This window comes from Tachysurus vachellii, chromosome 10 (genome assembly GCF_030014155.1).
Source record: "Tachysurus vachellii isolate PV-2020 chromosome 10, HZAU_Pvac_v1, whole genome shotgun sequence".
NCBI classification, from domain to species: domain Eukaryota; kingdom Metazoa; phylum Chordata; class Actinopteri; order Siluriformes; family Bagridae; genus Tachysurus; species Tachysurus vachellii.
The window spans coordinates 6,089,919-6,117,054 of NC_083469.1; the positions used below are offsets into that span (position 1 = coordinate 6,089,919).

Consider the following 27,136-nt stretch of genomic DNA (forward strand, 5'->3'; position numbering starts at 1 on the left):
TACAGAATCTGTCTGACCTATAGATTTTTGGAGTCCAAACTCTTGAGAGGATTTTCTTTAAATAATTTTCTTATAGTTTATTATAGGATTTATAAACCTTATAGGATTTTCTTATAGTTCTTTAAATAAAATAGAGACCTGAGACTCACAGAGACCTGCTTGTGAGCCCATTGACTGAAATCAGATGGACTCAAATTTGACCTTCAAATTAAGTACTAATCCTAAAGGTTCACGTACATTTGCTTTTAAAAGATATATAATATCAAAACATTCATTCATTCATTCATTCATTCATTCATCTCCTACTGCTTATCCGAACTACCTCGGGTCACGGGGAGCCTGTGCCTATCTCAGGCGTCATCGGGCATCAAGGCAGGATACACCCTGGATGGAGTGCCAACCCATCACAGGGCACACACACACACTCTCATTCACTCACACACTCACACACTACGGACAATTTTCCAGAGATGCCAATCAACCTACCATGCATCTCTTTGGACCGGGGGAGGAAACCGGAGTACCCGGAGGAAACCCCCGAGGCACGGGGAGAACGTGCAAACTCCACTCACACAAGGTGGAGGCGGGAATCGAACCCCGACCCTGGAGGTGTGAGGCGAATGTGCTAACCACTAAGCCCCCCCCCCATCAAAACATTGTCTTGAATAAAAAAATGACCAACTATAATATAATATATTTGTTTGATTGGGTTCACTTTGTCTGCTTTTGGGACTTGTTTGAAAATCTGATGTTTAGGATCGTATGTATGCAGAAATATAGAAATTTCTGAAGGGTTCACAATCTTTTAAGTGACCGTTTGGGGGTGTGTTGTGATGTATCTTATTATATTTGCTTCTATTTGTGTTTCGCTCTTTAAGGACGCGTATTCAACGGCTCAGGGAAACCCATCGACCGCGGCCCAGTGGTTCTTGCTGAGGACTACCTGGACATCATGGGTATGACAAATTTTCACTTCACTTACTTTATCCGTCTCTCACACAAGAAAGAGTAACGCTCCTGTCATTATGAGGTGTTGCTGTGCAGGATAAGGAACATTTGTAAACACAAAAAGGAGACAAATTTGTCCTTACAATGTTGAAAGCGCTACAGATGAATATGGGGATGTCTGAGTAAATATTCTGAGTGAATATGGAGATGTCTGAGTGTCTATATGAAACCCGTGGAGCTTCCCTGAAATACTACCAAAGGCGTTACATTTAATATAAAGTGCAAGAGGCTTGTATGATGGTGAATGTGAGGTTATTGAGGAAGCTGTCCAATGTCATACAACACAAACTCTAAACATGAATGAATTTTATATTGTTAGTTATGTCCTAACTGTCCCTCCTTGTAACCTCTGACCTTTCTAAGGCCAACCCATCAACCCTCAGTGCCGTATCTATCCAGAAGAGATGATCCAGACAGGCATCTCTGCTATCGATGGCATGAACAGCATCGCCAGAGGACAGAAGATCCCCATCTTTTCTGCTGCTGGTCTTCCTCATAATGAGGTGTGTATGAGATATGCACAAGTGTGTCTGTGCGTGCGTGCGAGAGTGTCTGTCTGTCTGTCTGTGCATGCGTGCGAGAGTGTCTGTCTGCCTGTCTGTGCCTGCGTGCGAGAGTGTCTGTCTGTCTGTCTGTGCATGCGTGCGAGAGTGTCTGTCTGCCTGTCTGTGCCTGCGTGCGAGAGTGTCTGTCTGCCTGTCTGTGCCTGCGTGCGAGAGTGTCTGTCTGTGCGTGCGAGAGTGTCTGTCTGTGCGTGCGAGAGTGTTTGTCTGTGCGTGCGAGAGTGTCTGTCTGTGTGTGCGAGTGTGTCTGTCTGTGCGTGCGAGAGTGTCTGTCTGTGCGTGCGAGAGTGTCTGTCTGTGCGTGCGAGAGTGTCTGTCTGTGCGTGCGAGAGTGTCTGTCTGTGCGTGCGAGAGTGTCTGTCTGTGCGTGCGAGAGTGTCTGTCTGTGCGTGCGAGAGTGTCTGTCTGTGCGTGCGAGAGTGTCTGTCTGTGCGTGCGAGAGTGTCTGTCTGTGCGTGCGAGAGTGTCTGTCTGTGCGTGCGAGAGTGTCTGTCTGTGCGTGCGAGAGTGTCTGTCTGCGCGTGCGAGAGTGTCTGTCTGTGCGTGCGTGCGAGCGAGCGAGAGTGTCTGTCTGTGCGTGCGAGAGTGTCTGTCTGTGCGTGCGAGAGTGTCTGTCTGTGCGTGCGAGAGTGTCTGTCTGTGCGTGCGAGAGTGTCTGTCTGTGCGTGCGAGAGTGTCTGTCTGTGCGTGCGAGCGAGCGAGAGTGTCTGTCTGTCTGTCTGTCTGTCTGTGCGTGCGAGAGTGTCTGTCTGTCTATCTGTGTGTGCGTGCGAGCGAGCGAGTCTGTCTGTCTGTGTGTGCGTGCGAGAGTGTCTGTCTCTGTGTGTGCATGCGAGAGTGTCTGTCTGTCTGTCTGTCTGTGGGTGCGTGCGTGCGAGAGTGTCTGTCTGGGTGCGAGTGTGTCTGTGGGTGCGTGCGTGCGAGAGTGTCTGTCTGTGGGTGCGTGTGTGCGTGCGAGAGTGTCTGTCTGTGGGTGCGTGCGTGCGTGCTAGAGTGTCTGTCTGTGCGTGCGTGCGTGCGAGAGTGTCTGTCTGTGGGTGCGTGCGTGCGTGCGAGAGTGTCTGTCTGTGGGTGCGTGCGTGCGTGCGAGAGTGTCTGTCTGTGGTTGCGTGCGTGCGTGCGAGAGTGTCTGTCTGTGGTTGCGTGCGTGCGTGCGAGAGTGTCTAGCATGCTCTCTGTGTGCCTATCTGTGTCTGGCTCTGTGAGGCCACTTGAGTTCTTCCACTCCAACCTTAACACACCATGTCCTCCTGCAGCTCACTTGGTGCACATGGGCATTGTCATGCTGGACCCATGTTTGCAGACTCTGTAGTTTGGAGAAGAACCACATTTTAGATGTGATGCTCCTGTGTCCATAAACCATAGCGCAGCCTTTATGTTATGCAGTCTGGCCGAGCATGAGACGTTACATAAAAACCAGCAGTCCTCCTTAACAAACTCAGGTCTAACATCTGTAACCTGGTCTCCATGAACGGAAGCAGGAGCGGAAGGTGCAAATTGATGAAATTTAGGTTGTTTGCAGATTATCTTAACCAGACGATAAGATTATTTCTTCCTTTATCTTGGAGCGAAATTGCCGAGCTCAACAAGGAAATGGGTTTGTAGTTGCAGGCTATGCTGTTTATCACATGGATAATAATGGTGCAGCTATTTGGCCACAGGAAATGTGTCTACATGTGCCAAATCTAACCTGCTGCTCTTTATTTCATCCCACTGCTGTGCAGAAGGTACTGATGTGTGCACGTACGTGTGTGTGTGTGTTTATAAGAAAGACAGCACCCCATGATTGCTGTTATTAAGCAGGTGAGCTTTAATTGTTTTCTCCCCGTGGTGCTGCTGCTCTTCAGAACCAAAGTGGGTCAGGGGGACAATTTCACATACACACCATGACATTTCTGCAGCATGTCAGCAGGAGTTGTGGCACTTTAGGAGTATTCAAAGAAACCCAGAGACGTGACGTAAAAGAGTGCAGATGTACGAGGCTAATAAACAGAACAGCCTTTATTAACTGATGTCTTTCAAATCAAGCGTTCCCGGTTGGACGTCAATTACCCGGGAATCGACTTTGATCGCTAGTACCGGTCACAGCAGAGCGCTTTTTTTTTTTTTTTTTTTTTTTTTTACTTGTGTACAAATGATTTACTTTGACATTTATATTAATTCTTGTCATGTGATGAAGTTACGTTTAATAACATGTTGCTGTTGCTCAGGTCTGCAAAGAGGTTTGAGAGATGAGGAACAGGCCAAATGAGTCAGTCCCGCTCTAATTCGGCACTCCTACAACATGATGATCTTCAGTGACTTGACACAATGAAAAAAAAAAAACATCACATTTTAAGATGTGTTTCTCACTTGTGGTGCTTGAGGAAAAATGTCTGCATGCAAGTAAAGACGATATTAGAGAATATTAATACACAAGGCACATCTACTAGAAAACAGTAATCTAAGGAACTCGCTGATTTTACTGATGCAAATGTACGCGGACCGCCAGTTTCTGCAGTTATCCAATCAGCCAATCATGGGGCTGTAGCACCAGGCATACAATCATGCAGATACAGGTCAAGAGCTTGAGGAAAAGCGTGATTGCCGTGACTTTAACCGTGGTGCTGGTTTAAGTACTTTAGAAACTGCTGATCATCTTTATATACACACACACACACACACACACACACACACACACACACACACAGTGTTGTCCCAATGTTTACACAGACTGGTGCGAGAAACAAAAACCATCCCTGAGATACAGCTTCCTCAGGCTGAAGCGTTGTAGGACATCTTTTCCTGTGAAAAGGAAATAAAGTCGCATGTTGTTCCGTTTGCCTTCAGATTGCTGCTCAGATCTGTCGCCAGGCTGGTTTGGTGCAGAAGTCAAAAGATGTGATGGATTACAGCGCGGAAAACTTCGCCATCGTCTTTGCTGCTATGGGTGTGAGTAAATGTCTTTTTGTTTTTGTCTACATCCTAATCAAACGTTGTATTTTCCAGATTCACAAATTATAAGGGATGCAATAAATGCATAGATTCTTGAAGTACTGTACACAGCAAAAAAAAAAAAAAAAAAAAACTAAATTACTTTAAGGTTTGTAATTAATTTGTACCTGGATACAAACATAATTTCAGCCATGACTAATGTGCTGATTCTTTACCTGTTTTAGCACAAGACGAAGATTTAGTCTTTTCTACAGCGTTCCTTTTTATTTCACATTTATTTATACATAAATGTGTGTGTCTGTCTGTCTGTGTGTCTGTCTGTCTGTGTGTCTGTCTGTCTGTGTGTCTGTCTGTCTGTGTGTCTGTCTGTCTGTGTGTCTGTCTGTCTGTGTGTCTGTCTGTTTGTCTGTCTGTCTGTGTGTCTGTGTGTCTGTCTGTCTGTGTGTCTGTCTGTGTGTCTGTCTGTCTGTCTGTGTGTCTGTCTGTCTGTGTGTCTGTCTGTCTGTGTGTCTGTCTGTGTGTGTCTGTGTGTGTCTGTCTGTCTGTGTGTGTCTGTCTGTCTGTGTGTGTCTGTCTGTCTGTGTGTGTCTGTCTGTGTGTCTGTCTGTGTGTCTGTCTGTGTGTCTGTCTGTCTGTCTATCTGTGTGTCTGTCTATCTGTGTGTCTGTCTATCTGTGTGTCTGTCTATCTGTGTGTCTGTCTATCTGTGTGTCTGTGTGTCTGTCTGTGTCTGTCTGTCTGTCTGTGTGTGTCTGTCTGTCTGTGTGTGTCTGTCTGTCTGTGTGTGTCTGTCTGTCTGTGTGTGTCTGTCTGTCTGTCTGTGTGTGTCTGTCTGTCTGTCTGTGTGTGTCTGTCTGTGTGTGTCTGTCTATCTGTGTGTCTGTGTGTGTGTCTGTCTGTGTGTGTCTGTCTGTGTGTGTCTGTCTGTGTGTGTCTGTCTGTGTGTGTCTGTCTGTGTGTGTCTGTCTGTCTGTGTCTGTCTGTCTGTGTGTGTGTCTGTCTGTCTGTGTGTGTGTCTGTGTGTCTGTCTGTCTGTGTGTGTCTCTGTCTGTGTGTCTCTGTCTGTCTGTGTGTGTCTCTGTCTGTGTGTCTCTGTCTGTGTGTGTCTCTGTCTGTGTGTGTCTCTGTCTGTGTGTGTCTGTCTGTCTGTGTGTGTCTGTCTGTCTGTGTGTGTCTGTCTGTCTGTCTATCTGTGTGTCTGTGTGTCTGTCTGTCTGTGTGTCTGTCTGTGTGTGTGTGTGTGTCTGTCTGTGTGTGTGTGTCTGTCTGTGTGTGTGTGTCTGTCTGTGTGTGTGTGTCTGTCTGTGTGTGTGTGTCTGTGTGTGTGTGTCTGTCTGTGTGTGTGTCTGTCTGTGTGTGTGTGTCTGTCTGTGTGTGTGTCTGTCTGTGTGTGTCTGTCTGTCTGTGTGTGTCTGTGTGTCTGTCTGTCTGTGTGTCTGTCTGTCTGTGTGTCTGTCTGTGTGTCTGTCTGTGTGTGTGTCTGTCTGTGTGTGTGTGTCTGTCTGTGTGTGTGTCTGTCTGTGTGTGTGTCTGTGTGTGTGTCTGTCTGTGTGTGTGTGTCTGTCTGTGTGTGTGTCTGTCTGTGTGTGTGTGTCTGTCTGTGTGTGTGTGTCTGTCTGTGTGTGTGTCTGTCTGTGTGTGTGTGTGTGTCTGTCTGTGTGTGTGTGTCTGTCTGTGTGTGTGTGTCTGTCTGTGTGTGTGTGTGTGTCTGTCTGTGTGTGTGTGTGTGTCTGTCTGTGTGTCTGTCTGTCTGTGTGTGTGTGTCTGTCTGTCTGTGTGTGTGTCTGTCTGTGTGTGTGTGTGTGTCTGTCTGTGTGTGTGTCTGTCTGTGTGTGTGTCTGTCTGTCTGTGTGTGTCTGTCTGTCTGTGTGTGTCTGTCTGTGTGTGTGTGTGTGTCTGTCTGTGTGTGTGTGTGTGTCTGTCTGTCTGTGTGTGTGTCTGTCTGTCTGTGTGTGTGTGTGTCTGTCTGTGTGTGTGTCTGTCTGTCTGTGTGTGTCTGTCTGTCTGTGTGTGTCTGTCTGTCTGTGTGTGTCTGTCTGTCTGTGTGTGTCTGTCTGTGTGTGTCTGTCTGTGTGTGTCTGTCTGTGTCTGTGTGTGTGTGTGTCTGTGTGCCTGTCTGTGTGTGTGTGTCTGTGTGTGTGTCTGTGTGTGCCTGTCTGTGTGTGTGTGTGTGTGTCTGTGTCTGTGTATATTTCCTCATCACTAGTTATACTATTTGTAAAACCTTTAAAATATCAACCTTTTCCCCACCTTCTAATTTTATTTGCCACCATAACATTTAACACAACACTTTTATTTCACATTTTCCCCCAGTTTATCCCTATGGAATTAAGTAATACAGTAAAACTTGCTGTATCTCCTCAAACGTATGATTTTTATTTCTACAAATCTTTTCTTTATAGTCTTTTAATATTGTCATTTAAGCGACAAATACACGATTATCGAAAGCTCGGGTTTCATATAAAGAAAGCTCTTTCTTTTTCTTTCTTTTTTTGCTCGACTTTAGTGTAGCTTTAAGGCGTTACTCGTGTCTAGACACAGGGGGAGAAAAATAAAACTGTGTGTGTCCAGCCTTGTGACTTTAATCCTCCCATTAACCCTCCCTTAACCTCCCACACCCCCACCTCTAAGCATGTGTTACTGTCGCCTCATTGGGCACGGTCTGTCCTCTCAGAGAGGCATTAGCCAGGTCAGGTGTCCCGTTCACCGGCACATTGAGGTGTGAAGGGCTTCCATTAACCTGAGCGAGTAATGTCACTGACCTGGGCTTCTGCTGCTGCTTTGTGTGTTTGTGCTTAATGCATTCTGCATTCAGCGTGTGTAACACTACACCCTGATTTCATGCTCAGGCCGGCTGAAGTGTTAAACCCGTTTCAGAAAGGTGTTTTTTTTTTTCCCCCTCCAGCAGGAAATTACCTTGTGCAGGGGTTTATTTGAATAGTGCCAGGGGTTTTAGGTTATCGGCGTGCTGAAAAAGGGTGGAAATCCGAGCATTCTCAAAAAGCAGGATATTAGAGACGTGGCAAATCGTGTACTGCTGTTTGTTTCTTAGTTGCGTAATTTAATTGAAATCTCTTTTAGGTCAACATGGAGACGGCCCGTTTTTTCAAGTCGGATTTTGAGGAGAACGGATCCATGGACAATGTCTGCTTGTTCCTGAATCTGGCCAACGACCCGACGTGAGCCGATGGAGACTCTTTCAGCATGAGTTGTTGTTTAGTGAAATATTCCGAATGAAAAAGCTTCTGTAACTTTATCTGCACTAGAATTGCACTAAAGGCTTCCCTAAAAAATATTACAAGAAATTATGCTGCATAGAAATGAGTTTCTTACTCTAACGTTAAACACGGTTGTGTCCTCGCTTCAGGATTGAGCGCATCATCACCCCGAGACTGGCTCTGACCTCAGCTGAGTATCTGGCCTATCAGTGTGAGAAGCACGTGCTGGTCATCCTGACAGACATGAGCTCCTACGCTGAGGCTCTGAGAGAGGTGAGAGACACGACACTATAACTGAGCAAACCAACACCATTCATATCATATTACAACTTGGACTTGAGACATAATGACACTTTACATAGTGTCTTACATTTACAGTTTCAGAGTGTGTGTGTGTGAGACCCTGTGAGAGTGTGTGTGTGAGACCCTGTGAGAGTGTGTGTGTGAGACCCTGTGAGAGTGTGTGTGTGAGACCCTGTGAGAGTGTGTGTGAGACCCTGCGAGAGTGTGTGTGTGTGAGACCCTGCGAGAGTGTGTGTGTGTGAGACCCTGCGAGAGTGTGTGTGTGTGAGACCCTGCGAGAGTGTGTGTGTGTGTGAGACCCTGCGAGAGTGTGTGTGTGTGTGAGACCCTGCGAGAGTGTGTGTGAGACCCTGTGAGAGTGTGTGTGTGAGACCCTGCGAGAGTGTGTGTGTGTGTGAGACCCTGCGAGAGTGTGTGTGTGTGACCCTGCGAGAGTGTGTGTGTGGGACCCTGCGAGAGTGTGTGTGTGTGGGACCCTGCGAGAGTGTGTGTGTGTGTGAGACCCTGCGAGAGTGTGTGTGTGTGTGAGACCCTGCGAGAGTGTGTGTGTGTGAGACCCTGCGAGAGTGTGTGTGTGTGAGACCCTGCGAGAGTGTGTGTGTGTGAGACCCTGCGAGAGTGTGTGTGTGTGAGACCCTGCGAGAGTGTGTGTGTGTGAGACCCTGCGAGAGTGTGTGTGTGTGAGACCCTGCGAGAGTGTGTGTGTGTGAGACCCTGCGAGAGTGTGTGTGTGTGAGACCCTGCGAGAGTGTGTGTGTGTGAGACCCTGCGAGAGTGTGTGTGTGTGAGACCCTGCGAGAGTGTGTGTGTGTGAGACCCTGCGAGAGTGTGTGTGTGTGAGACCCTGCGAGAGTGTGTGTGTGTGAGACCCTGCGAGAGTGTGTGTGTGTGAGACCCTGCGAGAGTGTGTGTGTGTGTGTGTGTGAGACCCTGCGAGAGTGTGTGTGTGTGTGTGTGAGACCCTGCGAGAGTGTGTGTGTGTGTGTGTGTGAGACCCTGCGAGAGTGTGTGTGTGAGACCCTGCGAGAGTGTGTGTGTGTGTGTGTGAGACCCTGCGAGAGTGTGTGTGTGTGTGTGTGTGAGACCCTGCGAGAGTGTGTGTGTGTGTGTGTGTGAGACCCTGCGAGAGTGTGTGTGTGTGAGACCCTGCGAGAGTGTGTGTGTGAGACCCTGCGAGAGAGTGTGTGTGTGAGACCCTGCGAGAGTGTGTGTGTGTGAGACCCTGCGAGAGTGTGTGTGTGTGTGAGACCCTGCGAGAGTGTGTGTGTGTGTGAGACCCTGCGAGAGTGTGTGTGTGTGAGACCCTGCGTGTGTGTGTGTGTGGGAGTGTGTGTGTGAGACCCTGCGAGAGTGTGTGTGTGTGAGACCCTGCGAGAGTGTGTGTGTGTGTGTGTGAGACCCTGCGAGAGTGTGTGTGTGTGAGACACTGCGAGAGTGTGTGTGTGTGAGACCCTGCGAGAGTGTGTGTGTGTGAGACCCTGCGAGAGTGTGTGTGTGTGAGACCCTGCGAGAGTGTGTGTGTGTGAGACCCTGCGAGAGTGTGTGTGTGTGAGACCCTGCGAGAGTGTGTGTGTGTGAGACCCTGCGAGAGTGTGTGTGTGTGAGACCCTGCGAGAGTGTGTGTGTGTGAGACCCTGCGAGAGTGTGTGTGTGTGAGACCCTGCGAGAGTGTGTGTGTGTGAGACCCTGCGAGAGTGTGTGTGTGTGAGACCCTGCGAGAGTGTGTGTGTGTGAGACCCTGCGAGAGTGTGTGTGTGTGAGACCCTGCGAGAGTGTGTGTGTGTGAGACCCTGCGAGAGTGTGTGTGTGTGAGACCCTGCGAGAGTGTGTGTGTGTGTGTGAGACCCTGCGAGAGTGTGTGTGTGTGTGTGTGTGTGAGACCCTGCGAGAGTGTGTGTGTGTGTGTGTGTGAGACACTGAGAGAGTGTGTGTGTGTGTGTGTGTGTGAGTGTGTGTGAGACCCTGCGAGAGTGTGTGGGTGTGTGTGGTGAGACCCTGCGAGAGAGTGTGTGTGTGAGTGTGTGAGACCCTGTGAGAGAGTGTGTGTGTGTGTGTGTGAGACCCTGCGAGAGTGTGTGTGTGTGTGTGTGAGACCCTGCGAGAGTGTGTGTGTGTGTGTGAGACCCTGCGAGAGTGTGTGTGTGTGTGTGTGTGTGTGTGTGTGTGTGTGTGTGAGACCCTGCGAGAGTGTGTGTGTGTGTGTGAGACCCTGCGAGAGTGTGTGTGTGTGAGTGTGTGAGACCCTGCGAGAGTGTGTGTGTGGGAGTGTGTGAGACCCTGCGAGAGTGTGTGTGGGTGTGTGAGACCCTGCGAGAGAGTGTGTGTGTGTGTGAGTGAGACACTGCGAGTGTGTGTGTGTGTGTGTGTGAGACCCTGCGAGAGTGTGTGTGTGTGTGTGAGACCCTGCGAGAGTGTGTGTGTGTGTGTGAGACCCTGCGAGAGTGTGTGTGTGTGTGAGACCCTGCGAGAGTGTGTGTGTGTGTGTGAGACCCTGCGAGAGTGTGTGTGTGTGTGTGAGACCCTGCGAGAGTGTGTGTGTGTGTGTGAGACCCTGCGAGAGTGTGTGTGTGTGTGTGTGAGACCCTGCGAGAGTGTGTGTGTGTGTGTGAGACCCTGCGAGAGTGTGTGTGTGTGTGAGACCCTGCGAGAGTGTGTGTGTGTGTGAGACCCTGCGAGAGTGTGTGTGTGTGTGACCCTGCGAGAGTGTGTGTGTGTGTGAGACCCTGCGAGAGTGTGTGTGTGTGTGTGAGACCCTGCGAGAGTGTGTGTGTGTGTGTGAGACCCTGCGAGAGTGTGTGTGTGTGTGTGTGAGACCCTGCGAGAGTGTGTGTGTGTGTGAGACCCTGCGAGAGTGTGTGTGTGTGTGAGACCCTGCGAGAGTGTGTGTGTGTGTGAGACCCTGCGAGAGTGTGTGTGTGTGTGAGACCCTGCGAGAGTGTGTGTGTGTGTGTGAGACCCTGCGAGAGTGTGTGTGTGTGTGTGAGACCCTGCGAGAGTGTGTGTGTGTGTGTGTGAGACCCTGCGAGAGTGTGTGTGTGTGAGACACTGCGAGAGACACTGCGAGAGTGTGTGTGTGTGTGTGAGAGACACTGCGAGAGTGTGTGTGTGTGAGTGTGTGAGACCCTGCGAGAGTGTGTGTGTGGGAGTGTGTGAGACCCTGCGAGAGAGTGTGTGTGTGAGAGAGACACTGCGAGAGACAAGGCGAGTGTGTGTGTGTGTGTGTGTGTGAGTGAGACACTGCGAGTGTGTGTGTGTGTGTGTGAGACACTGCGAGTGTGTGTGTGTGTGAGTGTGTGAGACCCTGCGAGTGTGTGTGTGGGTGTGTGAGACCCTGCGAGAGAGTGTGTGTGTGTGAGAGAGACACTGCGAGAGACAAGGCGAGTGTGTGTGTGTGTGTGTGTGTGTGTGTGTGTGTGTGTGTGTGTGTGTGTGAGACACTGCGAGTGTGTGTGAGACACTGCGAGTGTGTGTGAGACACTGCGAGTGTGTGTGAGACACTGCGAGTGTGTGTGAGACACTGCGAGTGTGTGTGAGACACTGCGAGTGTGTGTGAGACACTGCGAGTGTGTGTGTGTGTGAGACACTGCGAGAGACACTGCGAGAGTGTGTGTGTGTGTGAGAGACACTGCGAGAGACAAGGCGAGTGTGTGTGTGTGTGTGTGTGTGTGTGTGTGTGTGTGTGAGTGAGACACTGCGAGTGTGTGTGTGTGAGACACTGTGAGAGACACTGCGAGAGTGTGTGTGTGTGTGTGAGAGACACTGCGAGAGTGACGCATTTAAATAGCATGACTTATTGACCAAGATCTTTTTTTTTTTCTTTTTGAATGATGAATTCCAAACTAGCCACTTAACAGAAATGAACTGAAACACTGCTTATATTTCTATCAGGTTTTCTGACCTTGTTATTGCTGTGACTAAAGGCTTCAATCCTCTCTATAACCGGTCGATAGAAATTACAGTATGCAAAGACCTGAACTCAGCCACTTGCATTTAAAAATGACACGGCTACTTGTATAACGTAACGAAAGGTAACGTCAAGTGCGAAAGGGCTCTCTCGCATTTAATGCCTCAGAAACATTCTGCTACGCTCATTACAACCTGGAGAAACCTGCTAAAGTTCTCCAGATCTTTTTGATGGACACCTCATTCAGCCCTCTAGCTCTCTGATGTATTCTAACCACAACACTCTCAGGAACTGCTCATTTCATTCAGCCGCCTTTTTCACCACATCGTCTCAGAAACCGTTTATTCCCCAGAGGCGCAGGGTATAAATGAACACCGCTAGGTTTATTAACACACTCAGTAATGGGATGACGTGATGCCACCTGACACGAAGCTGAGGTGCCGTTTCCACCATTTTCTTTCGAACATTGACAAAACATAAATAAAATATTTTCAAAGTGTGCAGTTGTAGGATAATAAACAATGCCGTGAGTCCCAAAAACTGAGTTATTGTTTCCAGCCAAAATGTCAAGGTGAACCAAACTTTTCTCTTAAAATCGCAAGTTACAATTTTATAATTAAAGAACAACACAATACTTATATTTAACAATAATTATTTTTTTAGTATAGAAGCCTTTATTTTGTCACATATACATTACAGCACAGTGAACTTAGAGGTTTGGGTCAGATCGCAGTGTCAGCCATGATACAGCCCCAAGGAGCAGAGAAAGTTAAGGGCCTTGCTCAAGGGCCCAACATTAGCAATATAACGAACAACAACACAGCCCTTAACCGCTTGAGCCACCACCGTGAAGGTCACTGTACTGAGAAGGTGGCTAGAGAAAAGTCATGAAAACTTCCTATCCGTTAGAGCGCCGTTACACTGGAGACTCATTCTGTAAATGTTTAATAAACATCTTACAGTTTTATTTTTTACATCTGTAAGCGGAAACACACACATTAGAACGCATGGCTATAAAACCGCTGTAAACCCTACAGATTGTGGTGAAAAATAGATCAGATTTGTTCATTCGACACTGGTGTTAAATCACGTTTTATATTTAAACGTATAATCTGATGTATTATTTAGAAGGCAGCTGAAGGACCACTTTCTTCTTATTTTGAACCTAGCAGCTAATATGTCCTTTCCTTAAAAGTCTTTACCAATAGATATTAAAAAAATATATATATATATATATATATATATATATATATATATGTGGCAAAGCTGGCGTGTGTAATATGTCCGAACATTTTCAGATGCGTGTATTACAACAGTAACCACAAGGTAGACAGGATTAAGCTTATTGTATTAGCATGTTGTACATACGCCGATGGTGGATATCGGATTGCACCGCGAGTGAAGAGATCACGTCTAACTTGTAACGAATCCTCCCTGCCTGACTCTCGACGCGGTGAGAAGTGTGGTCTAGGGTTTCCTCTAAGCCTTTAAACTCGAGGGCTTATAATGGAGGGATTCCAAAAACAACCATCTGCCACTCCATAAACATGCCCTCTCACATTTAGCCCCGAACGCACATGCCTCTTAGACCGCTTAAGAGCCGTGACAATGAGGAACAATCAGTGGTCTAAACGGACCGCAGTAATTTCCTAGTGGAAGTGGAAAAGCACGAACAGCCGTTAACCAGAGTTTAGCGCATAGACACACGAGACGGAGAGAAGAAAGAAATAAAATATTCCTTCCGTCCTATAAAGGTTAAAACCTTTTTTTCGGCCCCATGGACAAATACCTTAATGCAATTATCAGTTGTCCACTGAAAAAGTGTTTTGAATAGACTTTTTTTTTCTTTGCTGTAGGCCTTGCTTGGCATTCTCTTTTAGGCCAGTTATAATCGTTTTGTAGCTCATCGCGTTTTCATATTTCACTGTGCCAAATACACAATACACATTCCAAATAGTTGAGTTGCACATGAAAGCACAGCCTCCTGATAGCGTTCATCTGTAACCTTGGAAGACGTTAGCTCCGCCATCACGGCCTGTACTGAGGACACACGCTGGCCTGGGTTTGTCTTTAACCGCTCGGAAAAGCGACGTAACCTTTTGTAAACTCGAAGGCCGAGACTTCAGTGGAGGACGCAATCTTTGAACCTCCTAAGAAGAAAATACATATTTATTTATTTATTATTATTTTTTTGTTTGACGTGAAGGACTTTGCAGAAATCGACTTAAGGTGCGAAATGATGGCGTTCAGATATCCGTAACCCGGCTGAAGGCTTTGCTCCCTGCCTCAGAGGACGTAACTCCACTCCTCAGAGGACGAGGGTTTATTATGTTTACATACATGTTGCCAAGTAAAGAAGTAGAAGAAACGCTCTAACGTCATTAACGTCTGTAATATCTTGCCTCTTTTCCTGAATCAGGAATAATATCCGAGTATACGTAAAGAGCATCCTTTCAACTAACACAATGAGAATTACATATTTGTCTCAGTGTTTACTTTACAGTCAACAACCAAATTAAAACATGACCAACACTCGGTGTTCAGAGCTGCTGTTTTGATTTAGAGAGGAATTATTCCAGTTACTTTTCTCTTCTGGGGGGGCACGGTGGCTTAGAGGTTAGCACGTTCGCCTCACACCTCCAGGGTTGGGGGTTCGATTCCCGCCTCCACCTTGTGTGTGTGGAGTTTGCATGTTCTCCCCGTGCCTCGGGGTTTCCTCCGGGTACTCCGGTTTCCTCCCCCGGTCCAAAGACATGCATAGTAGGTTGATTGGCATCTCTGGAAAATTGTCCGTAGTGTGTGATTGTGTGAGTGAGTGTGTGTGTGTGCCCTGTGATGGGTTGGCACTCCGTCCAGGGTGTATCCTGCCTTGATGCCCGATGACGCCTGAGATAGGCACAGGCTCCCCGTGACCCGAGGTAGTTCGGATAAGCGGTAGAAGATGAATGAATGAATTTTCTCTTCTCAACTCTGTCCATTCTTTTTTTTTTGACGTCTCTCGTTAACACGGTGTCCGCTCTCTTAGAACTACTGCTGTTTCCTTTCAATCCGTCTGATCTTAATAATAACCGATGCTGTTGACTTGCGCTCACTTACACGCTATTTTGGATTAATAAGGAAGTGAGCCATCACTTCTTGTGTGGAAACACCTGATTTATTAATAAAGACAAAAATTAACCTAGCAATAGAAAACGCAGCTGATATTTTCAGCGAGCCCTGTAGAACACCACGTGCTGTGAGCTGCTCAGACGTCTTTTTGAAAAGGGGGAAAAAAAAATCCTTGTAATATCTAATGAGTTTGAAGGCTGCAGTCGGGTCTTAAAGAACTTGCTGTTAAGTAAGATCATTCATTGGCTGCATGAACTAGCGCCGTTTTCACTGGCGTTCATTTAGCGCTCAAAAGGGAGCCAGACCATTCATAAAGGCTAATCATGGCGTATTATTTAAGTTTACTGAATAGAAAAATAAGTTAAATGTTAATGCCACTGGAGGTATTTGAGTGGTTATAGACCAAAACATCCCAGCACGTGAAGTACAGGCTCTATTGATGGCTGACTTTCGCAAAGGTTCGTGCCATCACACAGTAGCTGAAGGTCACGCTTTCACACAGGCATATAAAACCATCTGGAATGTGTATCAAGTCGTCCATGAAGTGAAATGCAAACATATTCTCTAGCACCCCAAGACTTATTTAATATAATCGATCAAACAGCCAACTCCTCATACCCGACCTTTTTTAAAATATTATTTGAATCTAAATAAAATTCCTTTTTTTTTTTTTTTTTTGTAGCAGCATGTGCATGTATATGATGCCTCGTTGTTGTCTGTGTATGAGCATAAAATGTAACATTGCTTATTACACAATTAGCCTGCACAATCAGTCCTCATAATTAACACTTAAATTGCACAATTGTGTGTAGGTGTCTGCTGCTCGTGAGGAGGTGCCAGGCCGTCGCGGTTTCCCTGGTTACATGTACACCGATCTGGCTACGATCTACGAGCGAGCCGGCAGAGTGGAAGGCAGAAACGGATCAATCACACAGATCCCCATCCTCACCATGCCTAATGATGGTACACACTCAAAAACACAAACATACTTCTCACCATAACCATTCCTACTGATACACACACATCCACACGAAACATGCCCAAAGTGTGCCATATGTTGCCATGTTCATTGATAAATTGTACACACACACAAACCAAAACACACCCCTACATTCAAGAGGCCTAATGATTGAACCACACACTTCCAGACTAACAGTGTGTAATCATCACCATTCCTAATAACAGCACCACACACACACACACACACACACACACTCCACAGCACATTCAACTGGCCAATCAGTAATCAAACGTACTGCAATAAAGGCAAAATTACCCCCGGGCTTCAACTTTAGCTTCACCACAGGTGTTGCCGAAGCCGCACGTGCTCCCTACAGAGCAGTTTGTGAGCGAGGTGATGTTTCTCTATCGATTCTCCACTCACAAAAAGAGAGAGATGAGCGTTCCCCATTTCTTCGGTTACTATAGAAACATCCTTGTAAAAGATCAGCATGTGTTTCTGAATGGGCGTCCCCCCATTATAGCCATATTAGAAAACCTCTCTGTCTCTATTATATGTCCCTCTGTCATACCACAAAAAAAAAAAAACATCACTGCCTTTTAGCGTAGATGGCTCCTACAAGAATGGCCAGTCGCTAAAATGGTTATTATGGTCTTGTAAACGTTGCATCTCTCCTGCTCTCTGAATCAATAACTGGTGAAAACGGTTGTATGGCATGCCACCATGTGCACTGAAGCTCTGAGCTGTTGGCCATAGTACGTGCATGTGAATCCAGTCAGATCTACCGTCTATGCTTTTGAGCTCATCGGCTTATTATTGTCTGTCCGTCTCTAGATATCACTCATCCCATCCCTGATCTGACTGGATACATTACAGAGGGTCAGGTCTATGTGGACCGGCAGCTGCACAACAGACAGGTGAGATTCCTCATGGAAATACTGTACAGACACACACACACACACACACACACACAGACTCCTGATCAGACCTGGTGTACACATCCATCTCAGGTGATCTGATGACTGTGGACAGGACTAATCTCAGGACTTTCTTCCTTTATGCTCATTTATTTATATATACACATACACACACACACAGAGATGGGAGAGTCATATGACCTGACTCGAGTCAGACTTAAGTCGCAAATTTGAGACTTGCTTGACAAATATTAAAAAAAGACTCGACTTGACTTTGACTTGACATTCATGACTTGAGAGTTGACTCGGACTTGAGTTAAATAACTCAGAGATAGGGGAATCGACTTGACTCGAGTCAGACTTGAGTCGCAAATTTGAGACTTGCTTGACAAATATTAAAAAAAGACTCGACTTGACTTTGACTTGACATTCATGACTTGAGAGTTGACTCGGACTTGAGTTAAATAACTCAGAGATAGGGGAATCGACTTGACTCGAGTCAGACTTGAGTCGCAAATTTGAGACTTGCTTGACAAATATTAAAAAAAGACTCGACTTGACTTTGACTTGACATTCATGACTTGAGAGTTGACTCGGACTTGAGTTAAATAACTCAGAGATAGGGGAATCGACTTGACTCGAGTCAGACTTGAGTCGCAAATTTGAGACTTGCTTGACAAATATTAAAAAAAGACTCGACTTGACTTTGACTTGACATTCATGACTTGAGAGTTGAATCGGACTTGAGTTAAATAACTCAGAGATAGGGGAATCGACTTGACTCGAGTCAGACTTGAGTCGCAAATTTGAGACTTGCTTGACAAATATTAAAAAAAGACTCAACTTGACTTTGACTTGACATTCATGACTTGAGGCTTACTTGTGTCTTGTACACGTGTGACCAACTCCCACCTCTGTATATATATAATATTTGTGTAAGGTGCGAGTTACTTCTACGAGCCCAATGGCTGACTTTCTTTCAGCAACAATAAGTTCTAAAATGATTATACAACAGCAACTTGTTGTTTTTTTGTTTATTAAATAACTGTGTCATACAGTTTAATCCATTTATATTACGTATATATATCGCTGTGGGATGTACATGAAAGGTTCCTGTTAACACTATTCTAGAAGTTGCAAACCGTCGTTTCCTCACAAGCCTCTTTTTTCCCCTCTTCCTCATGAAGTTAACGCGGACCAAAACATAGCACGTTACAGCGTTAGCTCTTATTGCTATCCTAAAACTGGAGAAAATGCGGGGGAAATATTGTGAAATTAACATCTCCTTAAAGAACTCCACATACGTTTCCTTATAAGTCCGTGTGGATATTGTTGCTATAGAAATGCTAGCATATAAGAACAAGTGCCTTAATAGAAACCTGTGATTTGAATTAATGCAAGAACTGTTAGTTCATTTGTTATAACAGGAGCACGAACACCTTCTGACCAATCAGAATCCAATTGTAATACTGATTCTTCTGCACAGTTCCTGAGAACATCATATGTATTTCACAGAAACTGCACTTCATCTTAATCCTTCTGAACACTTGTGTATTTCACTTTTTAAAGATCTATCCCCCGATCAACGTGCTGCCATCCTTGTCTCGTCTGATGAAGTCTGCCATCGGAGAAGGCATGACCCGCAAAGACCACTCGGACGTCTCTAACCAACTGGTAAGCTAGATAGGATTTAGATGTTTCTCCTTGTGATGTTCCTGTTCAGCAGATGACCTGTGCTGATATGATCTCTGGTCCCTTTCTTTGCTCCCTCTCAGTACGCATGCTATGCTATCGGTAAGGACGTGCAGGCGATGAAGGCTGTGGTAGGAGAAGAAGCTTTGACCTCAGATGATCTGCTCTATTTGGAGTTCCTACAGAAGTTCGAGAAGAACTTCATCGCCCAAGGTATAAAAATACGCACTCCAAAACAAAAATGTAGAATAAAAGACACTGTTACAAGAACATAAAGTATAGACTAGCTAAAGTTATTGTTAGAGTTATAGAGTAAGTGGGAGATGATTTACGAGATCAAGTGGATGTAATGATGGCTTTAAAGATCAGTGTAGTACATGTAAGGACCAATTTCTTACCTCTACCTTGTATCCTGTCAGTAAAATGTGCCATGTACAATTGGTCAGCCATGTTCTACACATTCAGTAATAAAAAGGGACCACTACATGATCAGCTCGATGTTGTACTTCTGCCACAAATGAGCTCCTCTGCAGGGGCATTTAAACTGTGAGCTGAGATGTCAGCTTGAATCAGATCAAACTCCAATCATATTGAATGATTGCAGCCAGGACTTTTTAAGCTGTAAAATAAAAGCAGCATACTCCAGTCAGATTTATTTTATGAACATTCTGGCTTTGAAGAGAAACCATGGAGCTTTTTTTTTTATTCCAGACATTTTCACTGATTGAACATATCAGGTCCAAATTGACCATTACTTTTTTTTTTTTTTTATGTTCCATCCAAACCAGCTAATGACAACAAGTCCTCAATAATAGATCTAATAACTGAGAGATCTACGGTGATTTCTACCACTGTAAGAAAAGAAGAAAATTCACCCTACCTTCAGAACCACTGATTTACAAATGAATAGAATCCATAGAGTTGATGGTTAAGGTTCTGGCTCTTCAAGGGCCTGTAAATGGAACAAGCAGTTTGTTAAATCTCTTTGGATAAAACTTCCAAATGAGTAAATGAAATCGAAATCTATTGGAATTTTAAGGCCATCTCATTTGTTTGTGCTCTAAACTAAAGACAATTGGGTTTGCGGTCAAAACATGGGTACTAGACAAGATCTCAGGATTTCAGATTTTAGTTCCTGGTCAGGGTTCCCACGTGTCCTGGAAAACCTGGAAATCCTGGAAAATTAATGACCAATGTTCCAGTCCTGGAAAACACATGGAAAATGAGAAAAAACAAAAATTGTCCTGGAAAAAATCTTGTTGTCCTGGAAAATGATTATTTTTAAATTTTCTTGATCATTTAAAGAACAGTTTACAACTCTGGTAGAAACAATTAACGTTAGTAACAGAAGGCGATCTGTTCAGGGACGCTGAGTTTTGACGGGTTTTTTGTTACGCTGTTTAATCTCGCTGTGACGGATGACGCAGTCTTGTGTTGGAGGTTTCAGGCGCTAGGAATGGTTTAAGTGCTCAAATGTTTTCAGCAAATGGTGACGGGAAAGCAGGTTATATTAACCTTGTTAATCTGAATATCAGGTACAAGGGGAATGCACAGCAAACTAAAGCATGCATGACGGCATTGACCTGAGAAAGGAGAGGGTATTAATATGTGCGGTCTTTTTATTTTATAAAGGTTGAAATTTCATTCACATGACAAATTGTCTTTAAAAGTATAGTTAAGTAATAGCCATAAAGTGTACGCTGTTTTTAAGACTTCTGGAGAGAAGAACATATTACTTTAGGCTGTGAATCTGTGATCCTTGTCTTTTTTTGCTAAATTTGAAATGTCCTGGAAAATGATCTCTGAAAAAGAGTGGGAACCCTGCCTGGTATTTGCATCCATTGCCCCTTTTCCACCGAGGCAGTTTGAGTGCTGGTTCGGAGCCAGAGCCTAATTTAGAACCAGTTCTTTCTTTTTCGACAGCCAAAGCACCGGCTCTGAACCAGGAAAAGTGGTTCTTAAGTAGCACCAAAACGTTGCTGGCCTACACTTAAGAACCGCTTGTGTCAGGGGCTGTGGGTGGAGCTACTGTTAGCGCATTTGATAATGTACCTTAATGTACCTAATAATATAATATAATGTACCTAATGTTTAATACACTTTTACTTTACCGCGATATGATACATTATCAGCACACATGATAGTAGGTAGCTACATGCTAAGGCTAACTTTTTTCTGTGTTAATGATAAAATAACGTTATGTACTTTCTCGATTACAACCTCCGTTTATACAAATTACATGGAGCTACACGTACACGTTGGATTCGCCGCGTTTGCATGCCAATGTAGGTTCGCAAAGCCATGAGCATTAAACAGTAAAGCAACATCCGCCATTGTTGATGTGTTTGTGTTTGCTGCTGCTGCACTAACGTTGCTGTGTAACGTGACACGTATACAGTGACGTCAGACTCGGCTCTGTGATGCTCTCTAACCGATGGAAAGGCAAACCGGTTCTTAGAAGGTTCACCAGTGGAACCAACTTTGCATCAGCACCAGTGCTAGATCTGAAACAGTACCCGGTTCTTTTTGGTGGAAAAGGGGAACAAGTGTTCAGAAACATAAAACTTTTTTTTTTAATTTATTTTTTATTTTTTTACTTTTTTCTTTTCAGACTACCCAAATTTTAGGTGAGCAAGAGAATAAGATCAGATCTTGTAAATAACACCCATTATTTGGGATATCCTTTTTTTTTTTTTTTTTGCAATAACTAGTCTTCTCCGTACATCTTAGTGACCTACTGATGAGTGGTTTGCATTGTGTGATGTAGCCTCTATATTTCTGCTTTCCAGTTCTGTCTTGTTTAAAAGGTGGATTGTGATGCCTTCACCCCTACCGTGTGGAGGCTGTTGGTGATATCACTGACTTTTCTTTTGGGGTTTTTCCTTACATCTCTCATAATGTTTTTCATCAAGCGGTAGTGTTTCCCTTCGCTGACCTACTCGGTGTCTGTTGCTTCTTTCTTTCAGTACAACAATTTGAAAGGTTCGATGTTTGCTCTCTTTTCTCAGCTTCAAAATGTCTTTATTCATCCATTTTTTTTTAACAAATGCCATATTCCGTCAGTCACCTGTCCCAGTATTTTTGATCTAAAAATCGGGTGGTCCGATTTAAAACGTGCTACGCCTGTATTGTTTAACACGTGTAAATATAAATCCCACGGGGGGGAAAAAGCTAAACTCTCTTCATCTTTTGATCTCAAACACAAATGTCTTCTGTCTACAGCAAACACAAATGAGTTGACCTTGCCTTTACAATAGTTTCTGAGGGAACTGGATGTACCATTTTCATGCAGTTGTGAAGCGGGTTAAATGCTCTGCTCAACCATTTTGTTGCCAAAATAGAAGATGAAATACTCCGTATGTGTGCACGCTTTTGAGAATGCCATCTGTTTACTTTGTCTCCATTTCTTTTCTTCTGCATCGATCGGTTCGGATAAACAGCCAGTCCGAGAGCTTTTTCTTCTGCCGCTACGCAGCAATTTAAAATGGTGAATTGGGCCCAATGGGTGAATAGGGACATGCTGCACAATCTGAACCCTAAGAAGCCCATGCATGTAAATCCAGGTTGTGTGTGTATGTGTGGTCAGGTTTAAGTCAAGCTTAGAGTCCAATACATATTTACAGTTATTTGGGTCACCCCAGTCTAAAGGTGTGTGTGTGTGTGTGTGTGTGTGTGTGTGTGTGTGTGTGTGTGTGTGTGTGTGTGTGTGTGTGTGTGTGTGTGTGTGTGTGTGTGTGTGTGTGTGTACACGTACTAAGTACAGCCAGAGCCTTTTCACTCTCCAGCTCCACTTCTGCCTCCTTACTGCGGAGGACAGTTAATATTGATCCTGAGTGAATTGTTGGTCGAAATTACCCAGCAGCCTTTGTGAAGCCTCACAAACACTATATTGATACAGGTAATAGAAATTATTTAGGTTCTATGAAAAAACTGTTTACAAAGACTGAGAATGAAGGTTTTGAAGAATGTTTGTCCTTAATGGGTGACAAGTTACGGTTTTGTAGGTTCATAAAGATGTACCGGTCTCAGTGTTTACAGTACAGAGGTGGACCCACTCTTTATGGCAAAATCAGCACTTTTTTTTGTTACTAATGTTCTGTTATTTACAAGCATTATTAGGTGAGTTTCCTTTGGCACTGCCCTTTCTCTCTCACTCAGTGTTTACCTGTTAGTCACAGTGAAGGTGGTGTGTCCACTGTGTCCCAATAAAGCAGGCGTGGCCTCAGGGCCTTTCACTCAGTGAGGATGTGGCCTTAATACCTGTCAGACTCAGTGAAGGGGGTGTGGCCTCGGGGCCAGTCAGACTCTGAAGGAGGTGTGGCCTTGGGGGCCTGTCAGACTCTGTGAAGGTGGTGTGGCCTCGGGGCCTGTCAGACTCTGTGAAGGTGGTGTGGCCTCGGGGCCTGTCAGACTCTGTGAAGGTGGTGTGGCCTTGATGCCTGTCAGACTCTGTGAAGGTGGTGTGGCCTCGGGGCCAGTCAGACTCTGTGAAGGTGGTGTGGCCTCGGGGCCTGTCAGACTCTGTGAAGGGGGTGTGGCCTTGATGCCTGTCAGACTCTGTGAAGGTGGTGTGGCCTTGATGCCTGTCAGACTCTGTGAAGGTGGTGTGGCCTCGGGGCCTGTCAGACTCTGTGAAGGTGGTGTGGCCTCGGGGCCTGTCAGACTCTGTGAAGGGGGTGTGGCCTTGATGCCTGTCAGACTCTGTGAAGGTGGTGTGGCCTTGATGCCTGTCAGACTCTGTGAAGGTGGTGTGGCCTTGATGCCTGTCAGACTCTGTGAAGGGGGTGTGGCCTTGATGCCTGTCAGACTCTGTGAAGGGGGTGTGGCCTTGATGCCTGTCAGACTCTGTGAAGGGGGTGTGGCCTTGATGCCTGTCAGACTCTGTGAAGGGGGTGTGGCCTTGATGCCTGTCAGACTCTGTGAAGGGGGTGTGGCCTTGATGCCTGTCAGACTCTGTGAAGGGGGTGTGGCCTTGATGCCTGTCAGACTCTGTGAAGGAGGTGTGGCCTTGGGGGCCTGTAAGACTCTGTGAAGGAGGTGTGGCCTTGGGGGTCAGTCAGACTCTGTGAAGGGGTTGTGGCCTTGGGGGCTAGTCAGACTCTGTGAAGGGGGTGTGGCCTTGGGGGCCTGTAAGACTCTGTGAAGGAGGTGTGGCCTTGGGGGCCTGTAAGACTCTGTGAAGGAGGTTTGGCCTTGGGGGCCTGTAAGACTCTGTGAAGGAGGTGTGGCCTTGGGGGCCTGTCAGACTCTGTGAAGGAGGTGTGGCCTTGGGGGCCTGTAAGACTCTGTGAAGGAGGTGTGGCCTTGGGGGCCTGTAAGACTCTGTGAAGGAGGTGTGGCCTCGGGGGCTAGTCAGACTCTGTGAAGGGGGTGTGGCCTCGGGGGCTAGTCAGACTCTGTGAAGGGGGTGTGGCCTCGGGGGCTAGTCAGACTCTGTGAAGGAGGTGTGGCCTCGGGGGCCTGTCAGACTCTGTGAAGGGGGTGTGGCCTCGGGCCTGTCAGACTCTGTGAAGGTGGTGCACAAGATATGCACATATCTAATGGTTATATATCTTGATATACACTTAAAAATGTGTAAACATGTAACATATGTTTTGTGTCTCTTTGTGACTTAGATATTTGTAATAACTTGTCAGTGGCTTGAACTACATTATTTATCCTAAAATTTGTTTTTCTGCGTCTTCTCTAAATCTCCTTTCCGTATCTGTGTGTGGGAGAGAGGAGGTCTTCATGGTACATGTGCCTGTGTCTGTATGCTTTACAGTGCCACTGAATTGCTTAAGGGATAAAGGAGAGAGGACCTTTAGTGCTGCTATGTTTACATGGCATCCTTTCACAGTGATTTGTAACAGAGGTTTTCCACACAAAGACTTTCCACACTCTTCTTTCACACAAAGAATTCAATCACGCATCCCAAGTTTATATTATCAGATCAGCATAAATAAAAATCATAATACACAAAAGATGCGAAATACAAAATGTACATTTCAGAATACAAAATATACATTTTGTGCAGAAGTTCAATGTTTTGAAGGACTGTCTTTCATCTGAGTTCAAATGCATCATTTATGTCTGTGTATAAGAGAGGGCTGGGTTGTTATGAACGTATGGCACAATAAGCATTAAACTCCATATAGCCAGAAGTATAAACGTGGCATAGTTGTCGGTGGCGTGGTTGATTTGTAGTGCGGTTGATGGCATAATCTTTGATGGTCAGTGGCGACAGGCTTGCCAGCAGCACGGTCGATTGCCATAGATATATTCATTTTTGATTATCTATGCTTGGTCAGCAGTGTTGTAATGTAACGGAGTACAAATACTTCGTTACTGTACTTAAGTAGAAATGTCACGTATCTGTACTTTACTTCGCTATTTAAATTTGTCAACTTTCACTTTTACTCCACTACATTTTCTATATAAAATGTAGACTTTTACTCCGCTATATTTCCAATAAGCGTCTTCGTTACTCGTTACTACAAAATAAAATCAGAAGAAATGTGTGCGACTGCAATAAGGGAGGTTTGGCGAATCACTGCTCCTAGATTGCATTACGCAGCTCCGCACGCTCTACGGAGAAGCACAGGGACGCGCAGCGTGCACGCGCAGTCAGAGCTGGAGGCGTTTATCTACAACATTAATCGGCGGAAAGCCGCAAAGACGGCAACCAAAAGCAGTGAAATTTCACTATTCTTATTACCAGAGTTGTAGCACAAACAAAATATTAATGCAAACAATCCATTCAATACTAAATAAAAATAACATTTAATGATTTGGTCTTTGTTTTGTGAATATTTTTATTAATGACTGCATTCATTGGACACACTGTTTGTAGAGAATGCACACATACATGAACTGATTTGATTCAAGACTGGCATCATTACATCATGCATAAAATTTTGGTGTCCACTTTTGCCATTTAATAATACCATAACTTTTGGCTTACTATGTAGTCATATAATATATAATATAAAATTCTCACTGAGGGCTAAAACCCCCTAAAGATGAGACCCTAGAACCGCCCCTGCTCTTATGTCTACCTCTTAATTTTACTTTTTACTTTTACTTCAAATACTTAAGTACATTAAATATCAGAAAATGACTTTTGATACTTAAGTACAGTAAATATCAGATACTTTAAGACTTTTACTTGAGTAATATTCTAAAAGGTGACTTTCACTTCTACCAAAGTCTTTTTCTAGTACGATACTTGTACTTTTACTCAAGTATTGCTTTCTAGTACTTTATACAACACTGTTGGTCAGTACAGTCTGCCATTGTGCTCCTTCATGTAACTTCATGTGAACTTTGTTGCCAAAGTCTACTCTGAACAGCCAAACTCTGGGTTAGGAAGGAGTTCAAACGTTAACTTGTGGAAGTGATAAACATTAATACAGTCTGTTCTCTCTCCAGGCCCTTACGACAACCGCACAGTGTTTGAGACTCTGGATATCGGCTGGCAGCTGTTACGTATTTTCCCCAAAGAGATGCTGAAGCGAATCCCGCAGAGTACGCTGGCCGAGTTTTACCCAAGAGAGTCGGCCGCACGTCAGGGCACCTCCTAACCCCGAATGACAAAAGTCATGTGACCTTTTTACCTCCAGAATCTGTGTGTTCTTCTATCCTGAGTTCAGAGTACAGTAATGCTTTAAACATATGGGTCTGATACAGCACTGTAGCATACAGTATTTTCTATATTATACTCTAGACATTCTCATGACTAAATATGCAGGGACCTAAACACGGTCTTCACATGGCCCTGTGTGTAAAGTGTTACTCGGTGCTTTCCACTCAGCGGCGTTTGTACGTTTGTGTGTAATTGATTACTACTGTAATACGTTTCTGGTTTTAGTTTTTCCCGCAAAGATGTAAGCAGCCCTTTAAATCAGGTAATACAAATGCTGGACCTTAATCTCATTCTGTGTCTTTTCCTCCAACCTGAAGAAAATATCCTGAGCTGAAAGGGAACAGCAGTGTGTGTGTTCAGTGACTCCTTTACACCCATCTCTTTGATTTCATCTCTTTTAAAATGTGTGTTTATTAACATTCCATGATTCAATACATATTCTTTATTACAGCAATAGAAATGTGTCGAGACCGTTTCACAGAAGCTGCAGTTATTTTTGCATCTGTATTTTTGCACCTGATTCATGAAATCAGTCGAATGTGTAAAAAAAACGTCTGAGACTGATGACCACCTTGGACGACAAGAGTCAAGCACAGTTTTACGGCTTATTCCTTTCCTTTCCATTAGCTCAACAGTCATTTTTGGTTTGTCAGCTGAAAATGTTATTTTTACCTTTAGGATTATGTGTTGCCATCATGTAAACATTCCCCTTGTGTGTAAGTTGTTTGCAGATGTTCTATTTCTGTGTGGATTAAAAATGAATTAAATTATATTGTTCTCCAGACATCGTGGCTCTTTGCGGTTATTGTCTATAAATTCCAAGCTAAGTGCGTAAAGATATTAATTGCAGAAAAATGTGATATCTGTTTATCTCTACAGACATGGGTCATAAACTGCTTTTGTC

General features: G+C 45.0%; 1 protein-coding gene across 1 annotated transcript in view; it reads left to right on the forward strand.

The window, feature by feature from the left end:
- The window catches only part of atp6v1ba (ATPase, H+ transporting, lysosomal, V1 subunit B, member a), a 54,368-nt gene extending 27,352 nt beyond the window's left edge, over positions 1 to 27,016 (forward strand). Inside the window, exons 5-14 of the mRNA XM_060879148.1 lie at positions 879 to 956; positions 1,372 to 1,511; positions 4,401 to 4,502; positions 7,587 to 7,684; positions 7,873 to 7,996; positions 15,851 to 16,001; positions 16,834 to 16,916; positions 18,486 to 18,590; positions 18,692 to 18,821; positions 26,019 to 27,016. Of these exons, the coding sequence (XP_060735131.1) occupies positions 879 to 956; positions 1,372 to 1,511; positions 4,401 to 4,502; positions 7,587 to 7,684; positions 7,873 to 7,996; positions 15,851 to 16,001; positions 16,834 to 16,916; positions 18,486 to 18,590; positions 18,692 to 18,821; positions 26,019 to 26,170 (1,163 nt within the window). The 3' untranslated portion in view covers positions 26,171 to 27,016. The remainder of the gene's footprint in view (positions 1 to 878; positions 957 to 1,371; positions 1,512 to 4,400; positions 4,503 to 7,586; positions 7,685 to 7,872; positions 7,997 to 15,850; positions 16,002 to 16,833; positions 16,917 to 18,485; positions 18,591 to 18,691; positions 18,822 to 26,018) is intronic.
- The last annotated feature ends 120 nt before the right edge of the window (positions 27,017 to 27,136 follow it).